Source organism: Quercus lobata, chromosome 7, assembly GCF_001633185.2.
Source record: "Quercus lobata isolate SW786 chromosome 7, ValleyOak3.0 Primary Assembly, whole genome shotgun sequence".
Lineage (NCBI taxonomy): Eukaryota > Viridiplantae > Streptophyta > Magnoliopsida > Fagales > Fagaceae > Quercus > Quercus lobata.
In genome coordinates this window covers 48550812-48563422 of record NC_044910.1, presented here as the reverse complement: position 1 = coordinate 48563422, position 12611 = coordinate 48550812, and the positions used below count along the sequence as shown (strand labels likewise).

The 12611-nt window shown below is 33.9% G+C and overlaps 1 protein-coding gene across 1 annotated transcript; it reads left to right on the top strand.

The window, feature by feature from the left end:
• Window positions 1-9343: 9343 nt before the first annotated feature.
• LOC115953109 (expansin-A6-like) lies at window positions 9344-12377 on the top strand. The gene is made up of 3 exons (XM_031070614.1): window positions 9344-9635; window positions 9871-10189; window positions 11620-12377. Exons 1-3 carry the CDS (start codon window positions 9482-9484, stop codon window positions 11927-11929), a joined length of 783 nt encoding a protein of 260 aa, XP_030926474.1. The 5' UTR covers window positions 9344-9481; the 3' UTR covers window positions 11930-12377.
• The last annotated feature ends 234 nt before the right edge of the window (window positions 12378-12611 follow it).

Here is a 12611-nt window from a genome sequence, read left to right as displayed (position 1 = left end):
ATATTCTGTTTGGCAACTCACAGCCTTATCGAAAAAGAAACCATCATGTGAGAAACTTCATTTTTAAACTCTGAATAAGGACATTAATTAACCACATATTCAAACTAAGAGAGAGTACCTGGTCCATCTAATAAGATACACTACTTTTTGTTGTGTTATGAAATAGTCTACTACATTATCTTGTAATTTGTGTGTAGAATCGTCTTTATCCCTATTTTTAATACACCTTGACATTCATTTGACATTTTATAATTTGAAAGAGAAATATTATGTTAATAATATTTTTATAATACATTTATAATGAATTTTAAATTACAAGTTAGGGCAAAAAAGGTAATTTTAGTAATAGATTTAAGTTAGAATCAATAATAACTTAATACTTAAAATTTGTTGTAAAAATATTATAAACATATTACTTTTTAATTTAAAATTAGATTATCCAATTTCAAGCCCAATTTGTCAAGCAAAATTGTTTTAACCCCAATTGAAAGAGATGGTTGGAGTAGTTAAAGCTAGTATCGTACAGGTGCAGCATAGTCACCAACTTTTTAAGAACATTGCAGCTCATGATTAGGGGCTATCTTTTTTTTTTTGATGGGAGATTAGGGGCTATCTTAGTGCGGTGCATCATCCAAGAGTCGTTTAAGTCCACACCTTACATTATTGTTAACAAAAGATAATCATAGAATCCCATGTGAAATTTGGATCCAAATAGGCGCTTTTATTTAACACTATACACCACCATACACATAACACATGCAAAGTCAAACCCTTCAAGATGAAATCACTATCCAAGATGACACACACACACAAAAATTTTTAGAAAACCCATATATGTTGTTTTGGATTTATTAGCTTTTATCTTCCTCGAGTTCATTGCCGTGACCAAATTAATTTTTGTTTTCTTTCTTCCTTCGTTTATTTTTAGCCATCATGCATGTGCAATGCAACAGTGAGTAAAAATGAAAAGTATATAAAAATTATATATGAGAGAGAGAATTCTGTTCTAGAAAGTTTCTCATTTTTGTTTTTTAATTCATATAATTTGTTAATTTCACTATCATGCTTTGTCACATCTTCCTATTTTTAAAATGCTCCATTATTATGAAGTATGAACTCATAAAAAAGAATAAAATTAAAGAGAAATTCCAACTTCAAAAAGTTAAATAAAATGTAGCCCATTTCAAACTATAATGTTGTAAAGTTAAATTGACATCAAGGGATACAGTAGACTTTGATGAATCAGAAATTTCATACACTTTCCTTGACCCATGTACAAATTTTACTCTCAGTGTGTAATTAGGTAAATGAATAAAAAGAGGAATCACATGCCTATCGGTCTATCGCCAACGTGGACATTTTTTCTGGTGGCAATCTTGGTGGCACGTTCACATGTCTTGGCATGCATGGTTGGTGTTGTGTGGTTGAAGTACACTCCATTGCTTTTGCTGATGTGGCCGATTTGCTAGATCTGGTTGGAAGGTGTGTGGACACCCTTTTTAACTTTTTAGGCCTTACGTGTCACAGAACACCTTACCTTACCTAACTATATCAACCTTCATTACCAAGGATTGACTCTTTAACACAAGATCTACACCATTGGAAAGACCTTTTTCTTTTTCTTTTTTTTTTTTTTTCTTTTTTTTTTTTAATTGATAATTGGGAAATGGGATGTGAACTTTACATTTTCATTTTATTTAAAATATTAGGAAGTTCTATAAAAAAAAAAAAAAAAAAAAAATGAGAGCATTCACATCTGACTATTCCATTCTATTCTATTTTACCATTTTAAAAAGTTATTTTATCAATTATACAATATTATTTTACAATACTCTCAACATCCAAATTTTGTTTTACCATTCTACACATTAAAATAATATATCTACATAATAAAATAATAAATTCTGAAGAGAGAGAGAGAGAGAGAGAGAGAGAGAGAATGAGATAGTGGAGAGAGGAGGCAAATTTTTGTAGGTAGAATAAAATAATAATTTTTGGATTTAGAATGTTGCTACAGTACCATTGCAAATTTGAGATGGTGTTGTAGCAGTATTGCAAATTTTTTTAGCTTTAGCAGACCAGTTGTTGACCTTTTTTTGTGCTGAAATGGTAAATCTTCGCAAGATATGGCATAAACCATGCTAGTTGCAAATGTTCTTAAGAAGTATTAGCTAAGTTACAAAACTCTTGACAACAAGGAATTAACTAAGTGATTTTTAAGATCTCATAATATTTATGAGATTATGGATTTAAAATATTTTGTCAGGGCCACTCCAATGAATTTCTCTTTGTAATAATCTAGTGTGCATGAGATGGTGGGATTGCACATGCCCAAGCCCAAGAAAATGGCCAGATACTTGAAAATGTCTGTATATTATTGTTTACAAATTTTTTAAAAATAAAAGTTTGATTAATGATCATTGTCAAAGAGAATATTAGCAAAGAGTGTTGAAAGTGAAAGCAAAACTTGCGCTCCCTATGTGCCTACGTGACACTTGGTCAAATCTTGCATCAAACACATTTTGCCGATTAAAATTTAAAATGAAAAGGGAATACAAAAACTTTTAATTGATTGGTTTTTGTTTCTTTTATTTTATTGGAAGAGAATTAGCTTACTGGATGAAACTAGGGCTATTGTAGTTGCAAGTTGAGACGGCCTCTAATTAAGAATTTTAAAAGAGAGAATAGACAGCATTAAAAACCGTTCTTGGTAATTAAGAGAATTTTTTTGATCGCTGGTAATTAAGAATTTAGATATGCATAAGAAAATGACAAAATAATATCTCCGTAAGTAAAGAAAGATACCAAATGCACTTCGTGCAACATATGATACCTTTTTTTCGTTTGGGAATAATTTCTAATTCCTTTGACTCTGTAATATCATATTTTTAATGAATACATTTTAAATTGTAAATACTGACTTAAGGGCCAAATTAGATCATATAAACAATATATTTCAGCAGAACTAGAAAGTCTTAGGAAATTAAAATAGGGAAAGACATGTGGAGGCATTCGGTGCTGGGTTTTACTATATAGAAATGAACAAAAGATCAACCAAAACAATAATTCTTCACGTGCGAGTTGGGCCGTTTTGCATGGACAAATCACAAATGAGAATGTGAACTAGAAGTCTAAAACTAGCAAAAAAATGAGTATGAACTTTGAATCAAGAGGCACTCTCAACCCTCAAGCTCTCATTGGGCCACTGACTCGAAGCAATGGGATTTAGCGAAAGGCACAAGGTATTAGAGGTCATTGATGTGACACCACCTGTAAACACTGCGGTGGACATTACATCCGCAACCTAAAATATAATAAGGAGGAGTGAGTATTATATCATGCATCCGGTTAATTAGGACACACATTAAGTCATTTACATTTGAAAATATTTTTTCGGAAATTGAAAAAGTATTTATAAGTTTTTCAATTTTCGAGAAAATGTTTCTAAAAATAGAAGGTTTAATGTGTGTCCTTAGGGCACACATTAGCAAAATCCTTATATTATTATATGTTGTGTTTTTTTATCTTGGGCGAACAACATCATAGAATTCAGTAAGACTCCAATTTAAGGAAAAAAAAAAAAACACTCACACACACACACATAAACTATTCACAAATCATATCAGCAATGCTAACGGTTCTCTCACTTTATAATATCTACGTGTGATCATTTATCGAGTCAAATCCTACTCACCAACTCAATCATAAATTAAAAAACCCAAAAATAAATAGATAAATCACTTTTACCTTCATTGTCGATGGCTACACCACCACCACCATCTACAACTCATTAGAGTTTATTTGTTGCCAAGTTGATGTCCATACAGAAGCCACTAACTTCCACTCGTACCACAACCAACTCACCTATAGTTTCGTAACCGTTAACAGCTATCGCATCTCCTTTCTCCACTCACCCATTTCCTCTAAACTGGTGGCTTGGTGATTATTCTAATCAAGAACATAAAAGTTGGAATCTTGAAGTGCTTCACAAATGAGATTAGGGTCACCCATCATCACACTTGGGATTGCTCAATGTGTTTGCGGAGCAAATCCAACACCAAATTCACTTGGTTCTTGATGCTTGAAGAGGTTAGCAACGTTGGAAATTGAATCAATATCCGAAAAGTAGTGCTTCGTCCATAACAATTTCACAACAAATTCTAAGTAGCAGATTGTTATTGGTAGGTAAAAAAGTGATATTGGTGGTGCATTCATGTTATAACCAGTAACAGCCTAATACTTATAATTTGTTTTAAAAATGTTGTGAATGTAACATTATTCATATTTGAAAATTCGTTGTTTTCTTCATCGTCTAAGTCTCAAATTCGGATAGTCAATTGATGGGGTAAATAGAGATTATAATATCAATTTTCGAAACTGTCTCCATCCTTGACTTGGCGACAAATCGACTCTTAATGGGTTGCAGATGGTGGTGGTGGTGGTGGTGGTGGAGCCATTGGCAACGAGGGTGAAGGTGAATTTTTTTTTTTTTTCAATTTATGACTGGATTAGTGATTAGGATTCGACTCAATATAGTGTCACACATTGCACAATATCATTGAGTGGGAGGACTACTGAGCATTGTTGATGTGGTCCTTTCCGTGGAGTGAATAATTTCTCTTTAATCCTTTGCAAAAATACAATTAAATTTGTATATGAAATTAATCAATTATAATTACACATATTATAAAAATATAAATATCACTTGATTTTTTTAATATTGCAAGTTGAACTCCGTTTAAGGTTAAAGCTATTTAATTACTCTATATTTTTAAAGACTTCCTACATGAGCAAATCATATGAGGTCATGAGACTCAAACATGTGGATAAATATTTTTGAAAAGAATAAAGGATGCCATATTGAAGAACAACCACCAAATCAATAACACCAATGCTGGTGTTTCAATTCCAGCGAGTTAAGGAGAAAAAATGAAATATCACATCAAAACGTGTTGATAAAACAAATATCATATTTTGGAGTGATGCGTAGAGGGCACTTGTATATTTACCTTTTAAGGCAAATTTTTTTGCTTTCAATTAATGATTTTATTATCACAATTTTCATGCTTCCGAAAATTTCATATAATTTGATACATTAGCATTTTTCAAAAGTAGAGTCAAGATTAGAATTATAAGCTTCACATCTAAAAATAATTTATGGATGGAGATAAATGACATATCCCTTTTTTTTTTAATAAAAAGACATAACATTTTTCTTTTCTTTATTTTTGCTTTTCCCTTGTGTCACACACACGTACACACATATAGGGTTGAGTTGAAGTTATACTTGCACATGATATAATGCTAAGTAATATTACATCAGTTAATATTTTTTATTAAATGTCGATTTTGAAAAATTCATTGTTGGATTACATTTTTTTCTTATACTCTATGCGCTTTAAATTTTTTCAAATGATATAAGATTAATAACTACCTCATCTATAAATTGTAGAAATTTCAAGTAAAATTATGCATAATATATGACTTTATAGATCAAATGGTAAATGAGAATCGATTAGCATGAAATTTAGTATGCGTATTAAAAATATAGAAAACATGTAATCCAACCATTAAAAATTCAAAATATTAATTCGATAAAAAGTTATTAGTTAGTATATAAATTGCTTAAGATTATACCAAAAGTAACTTGATCCTACTCCATATATTTGTGAGCGGATAAGTGGATTCAATAGAAAGTCGCAAATAGATTCCCATCTCCCTTGAGTTATCAACTATTGCTTGATCAACGATAAACAACTTAAGGTGAGAAAAAGGGGGAAATGACTAATAACTATACCCCGAATAAACAAGGAAGGTTCATTTTAGGGTAATTTGATGGCAAAGTTAGTAGATTTTTAATGAAAAGTTGGCAGATGAGATTTTCTCCCCTCCTTCAAATCTTTAGGCCATGCTGCCCTACTTATACCTCTAGGAACCTTCAAGATGGACGGAATAAGCGACAACCATACCCCCTTAAGAATCATGAGCACAGTTAGGGGATGTTCTCAAATAGCATCTTATGAGATTTAACAGTAATTAGGGTGAAATAAATGCAATGATAAATGGGTGACTAACATTGTTGTATGAAAACCTAGTGATATGAAAGCTTACCAAATTTGCATTGAACTATTGACTGATCTGAGATGCCACTAATGCTCCCATAGTCCCATTAGTCCAGCATTTGGGGTATTCTCTTTACATCTCACTCGTTCATATCGTTCAGGTCAACATTGATCACCCCCCCAAATTTAACTTGTATGAAGAATGCTCAAATCAATAGTTGCAATAGTCTTTTTAGGTGAACACTTTTCACCTTCAGGTCTTAGCAGGTTCCTTAAGAATCTTCTCTCTCTCCCTTACTAGGGGCAAGGTAACAATATTGTTCATGTTTTAACAAAGAGTGCTAAATTTTTTTTTCTTTTACAAGTTTGGATGGAAAATGTTTCACCAAACATTTTACATTATGTTGTTAAAGATTTTCCGTTAATTCTCAAAAAAAAAAAAAAAGATAAGATCAATTAAAAATTACCGATTTAACTATTATGAAAATTGTTGTATATATAACATTGCTCATGTTATATAATGTGGAATTGGCATTGCCCAATAATTGTCGAAATAGTAAAAAGGCAAAGCACACAATGGACCCCGAAAACGCTGTTTTTGTAACCATAGGCGCCGAACAGTCACAGAGGTGAGAGAGCGGAAAAAAGGAAGAGAGTGCGCGAGGCTCGAGATGGGTCCCAATATACGGTTAAAATCCATAGCCCATGAGCCTCTCTATATACGGACAATCAACAATGGTCCCACTGTTTGGTGTTTACGCGTTTATTTCCCATTTTGTTTTATTGTCCTCTCTTTTTTTAGCTGAGCCCCTATATCTTCTTCGTTCAATTGGATACCTTTTACTTTTTCATTGTGTTTAATAGGCAATAGGCCAATAGCAGTGGCTTTGGTTCCTGGATTCCCATTTTAATCTTAAATTGTTTTTTTTTTCCTTTTAAAAGTTGTATTGAAGACAAATTTTATTAATATTTTTGGAAGAAGAAGATAAAACAATAAAAGGAAAAGATGCGGTCTCGATCAAATTACAGCCATTTGTAATGAGATTGCTTGTGATTGAAGCAAAGTGGCTTCAAGTTGGGTTTCTCATGAGTCGGAACAATTAAGCTAATTTGAGAAATGTGAATAGGACTCTTCGCTGGAAATATGCATCTGTTCTTTTGTAGTTGATCGAATGAACTATGGACCTACTTAGTCTCTGAGTTACAATTTGAATTTATCCCATATCCAACAAGTTGAGAGCAAGTTCATGTGGTTGAGATTTGGAGAGAAAATACTATAATATAAGCAATAAATTTTGATAAAATTATTGAACTAGAGAGATAATGCACAATTGACCTCAATTACGTGGCTTATTATTGGCTTTACTTTACCCTTTCAAATTTTGAAATCGCCATTATAGTTAATTGATTTTAATAAAAAAAAAATGTAACGTTTTTTTTTTTTTTTGCATAGGTAAAAGTGAGTATGATGTTATTTAATTTGCGGCAAATAGCAATCTTTTTCTTCAAAAGTATCCCATCAGTTAAATTAATTGCAACCAAGCTATTAAAAAAATATAGAAAAAATTGCAGCCGATAGTGCCTAAAGTTACGTCAGAGAATAATTTCTTATGAAAAATAAGTTGAGGTCTTCTTAATTAAAGTTAGTCCACTTAACATATGGGTGCAGTCCATCGAATCTGAATTCAAGTTGCCCTGCTCTGACCAGCCAAAATTAGCATGAAGCGCCATGTGTGATCCACATTGATTCTAATTCATGTTCATCAACTTAAAGAGTGATCCAAACATTTCTTGAAGAAGAAATGCTGTTTTGGCACCCATATTTGTCTTTTCTTATAATTAAAAATATATATATATATATTTGTTGAAGAAAAAGAAAAATAAGACTGTTCCAATATAAAAATGATAAAATATTAGAGAGAGTATCATGATTTTTTTTTTCTTTTTCTTATGTAAAAATAAAAATTATGATTTAATCACAACTGTTTTCCCAAAAAAAAAATCTCAACTTTCTAGATTCTTCCTGTAAGGGCACAAACGGACTTACAACCCTAGAACTACCAGACAGTGGCCCAATGAACCCTCCACAATGAATTTTTTAGAGAATGGGTAGGATATTGACTACTTAATGAGCTAAAGTTAATCACAATGAGAAGAAATGTTAAGTAAAAGGCCAGGAATAATAAATTATGAAGAAAAAGGGATCCTTGGTCCAACCCTAGAAAGATCTTTTATATATATGGTTTTGTTTTTTTTCTCTTTCACAAATCTCTCTCTTTTCTCTCTTTTTCTCGATCTCCCTCCATAAGGATCTTTATTTTCCTTTTATATTTACACACAAATTATCTTCATCCTACACTTGGAGGGTTGAGAGATTGCATCCTTAGGACTTCTGTCATATCCAGAACATACAGGTAAGCTTATGCCTTGCAATCTGAGCTGTGCCACCATTGTTCATGGTCATTTCCTCATTAATGCAATCAGAAGAGTAGTTATTTTGCATTTAATGTGGAGGGGATAACTTCCACTCCCTTCTCCTTTCACCCCCTCGTAATCCGTGTCAAGTTTACCTTATTCCCTCTATGATATTTTAACTTTATGTGCCTTCTATGGTTACTGCTCGTCCCACAGATCAACGGGTGCTCGTCCCCAAGATCCAAGGATCATCCTTGGATATCATCTTAGCAATCCACTTAGATGAGATTAGGGATCTTCATCCACATACTACCTCTATGGTATTAAAAAAATAAAAATCCGAAATTAGGTATTAAATAATAACTCACATTAGAAGATATTTATCCTTGATTGACTAAGTTTAATACTAAATAATAACAGTATACTTGAGATTATATATAATTATGAAAAAGTTTTAATGATCATGAATAGTTGATTACTTTACTATAAAGAAAATGCTAACGAGTGTCCTTAAGACACTAGTTAATAATCCATTTAAATAAAGTTTTTATGGAAAAAAAAAAATAATTAATATTTTGACAACTTTTTTCATTTCTCATCAAAGTGGTATCAAAACTTTCCTGAAATGAATTATTAAAAAATGCCCCCTAAAATACTCATTAGCATGACCCTCACTATAATTTAGCCCGACAATTTATCTAGAGGACAATTTTGCTTTAAAACAACAAAAACTTTTTAACTACAGAAAATAGATATGATAGAGAGAGAAAGGCAAGCGAAGAGCATTAAATATGCAGTAATAATTCGACCCATAATTAAAAAATAAAATAAATAAAATTCAGATCCCTCTGACTCCGCTACTACTGAATTGATTCCCCAAACCCTCAGCCACTCCATCCATAAATACCCCCCCATTCTCATTCCTCTTTCCATTCGCCTCAACCATACACAACACATTAACCTCTCTCTCTCTCTCTCTCTCTCTCTCTCTCAAAAGCATACAAATGGCTTCAGTGACCATGCTCTGCATTGCTATTGCTTCGCTTCTCTCACTTTTTGCTCTGGCTAACGCTAGAATCCCAGGGATTTACAGCGGTGGAACATGGGAGAGTGCCCACGCTACATTCTACGGTGGCAGCGACGCCTCTGGAACTATGGGTACTCTGTCTAAAAATACACTCTGCATTTTACTTTTTACTTGCTAATACTTTTCATTTCTTCATTTTCTGCACAAATCCCACTTGCTCAAACATGCAAAACAAACCCCATTAATCCATTTTTACGACCAACATTTTCATTACTCTGTTTAGCAACTTTACAGTTACATGTGTAATTTCTCACCTACGTTAGAATGAAACAAAAACAGTAACGGTTTTTTTGTTTTTGTTATTAGGTGGTGCTTGTGGGTACGGAAATCTGTACAGCCAAGGCTACGGAGTGAACACGGCGGCACTGAGCACAGCACTCTTCAACAATGGGCTGAGCTGCGGTGCGTGCTTTGAGATCAAGTGCAACGAGGACCCAAGGTGGTGCAACCCTGGCAGCCCTTCCATCATAGTCACAGCCACCAACTTTTGCCCTCCCAACTTTGCTCTCCCAAGTGACAATGGCGGCTGGTGCAACCCTCCTAGGCCCCACTTCGACCTCGCCATGCCCATGTTCCTCAAGATCGCCGAGTACCGTGCCGGAATCGTCCCCGTCTCTTACCGCCGGTGAGTCAACCTCTCTCTATTTCTCTGCCTTTTTTACGTTTTGCTTTCAGGCCAAGTATACTGTTTTTCTGTCAAACGGTTCTTTATTATTTGAGCAGTTCTAGTGCACAAAAGAAGGCACACCTGTGCCACAACTCGCTCATGTGGCGAGTTGCCGGTGGGCCGTTTCTACCGCGTAAATTGTGCATTTTGTTGAGTCACTAGACTTTTTCTTATTTGAGTGGACTGATATGCCCCTTTTGTTTTCCTTAAATCCAATATTAATGTTCATTTTAGGTTTTTTTGCTTTGTTTTTTATAATCATAATTAATGGCAGGTTCATTTTTGGTAAATTGGTTTAGTTTAGTTTTTGTTTTGCCTTTTTGGGTATGGTTTTTTTATTTTTTATTATAATGGCAGGTTTATTTTTGGTAAATTTGGAATTTACGAGGTGGTGTTGGATTTCTCGTTCTCCTCGAAATCAAACACAGCTGAAAACGTTGAATAAATGTTTCTTTTAGTATTTTATTTTTTCCTGTTGGTTTTCTCGGGAAACAAACGAGAGCCTCTTACAGAATCTCGGCACTAGTGACACTGTTCGTTGAGAATCCATTCAGTTTTACGTCGTTTTACCTTTATCCAACGGAAATCGAGTTTTAAAATTCCTCGAACATTTTGTGCACTTTCGGTGGCTTGACATGGCCTGTCCATACATAATGACGAAATTACCCACACTTTTTCTTAAATCTTATCATGTCAAAAAGAGCAAATTACAAATATCCAAAGATAGGAGGGTATTTTTCGGTAATTTGCAGAAGCCAGAATCAGGACCATTCCGTAATCTCACACTACCGTGGCGTAATGTCAGAAAGGTGATCTGAACGATGTGTCAAAACCCACTAGTGGCTATGGTTGGTAATTTTCACTCTAGTTCAAGGGTAATATAGTAATAATAATAATATTTAATGGAATTTATTTTCCCGGCAAATCATGATAGGGCCGTGCTTTTAATAAAAGAGTCAGAAAAATCCTCGACATATTTCACGTTGTCCCATGCTTATGTGACTCGTGAATACGAAAAGTTCACTGCTTTTCCTTTTGGGACTGCGTACCAGTCCCTTCCTAGCTTTTTTTTTTACTATTACCTGAAACTCCCAGTCAAACCTTGGGTTTTTAACCTTCCCATAAGCGACCCTTCAATCATCCACACTAATCACAACTAGTAGTATTTTAATGGGTCCCTTTTATAGAATAAAACTGTTTGACTCTATTGGGAATTCTAGTTTAACAATTTTGCCCCCAGAGACTAGAGTGTTGACCCATTTAATTATGAGAAATGCTAACAAATTATAAACTTAAGATTTGTTGTATATGCACCCGCTCATATATCTTGAGTTATGTGGTATTATAATTTCAATGTATGATTATTTGTTTGTTATTTGGGAATACAGGGTCCCATGTAGGAAGCTAGGGGGAATCAGATTCACAATCAACGGTTTCCGATACTTCAACCTGGTATTGGTGACGAACGTGGCAGGAGCAGGGGACATAGTGCGGGTGAGCATAAAGGGGGCAAACACAGAATGGATGAGCATGAGCCGTAACTGGGGCCAGAACTGGCAATCCAACGCGGTTTTGGTGGGCCAGCCTCTTTCATTCAGGGTCACGGGAAGTGATAGGCGTACCTCTACCTCTCACAACGTGGCGCCAGCTAATTGGCAGTTCGGTCAGACTTTCACGGGAAAGAATTTCCGTGTCTAATTAATTTACTTTCATGGAATTCAAGTTTCCCGCCCTTCAATTTTTTTCCCTCTATTTTCCCGGGAAAAATTTTGAAGTGAATGGTGGGAGAGAGACTGAGCAAATTAATAGTAGGGACTTTGGGTGTATTGGGCTTTTTGATAGGATATTAACGGAAAAAGGGGGTGAAAACATGGTCAAATAGGTATGAAGGCCACTATTATTCCTCACCATATAAAAAAGTGAGTTAGTGGTGACTTTCTCTTTTTTATTTTACTTTATGTTTCTTTACTTTTTTTTTAATTGACTTAAAAGGTGGTGGTGTCTATGTTAGTGGAGCTGGTTAGTTTAAAATCCAGCATTTGGTAAAAGTTGTAAGGGCTGAAGTGGCTGCAATTGCAAAACATGTAGCCCGCAGCTCTAATTATATATATAGTATAATATATAATCATATAATTGTGGTATTTTATGTGTTTTTTTTTATTGCTTGTTGCATTAACTATTTGATAACTTGGTTGTTTGAAAATTATGCCTAGCAAAATGTTTTGCAGAGAAATGAAAGTTAGAGTAGGCAAATATAAACCAACATGAATGTAATGCGGTAGTTGTGATAGCGGAGTAGTGGTTGTAGTCATAGATTATATACAGCTACGTTGTAATTGTACATGTAAATAATGTTGATGTATTAAATTTAGTTTGTACC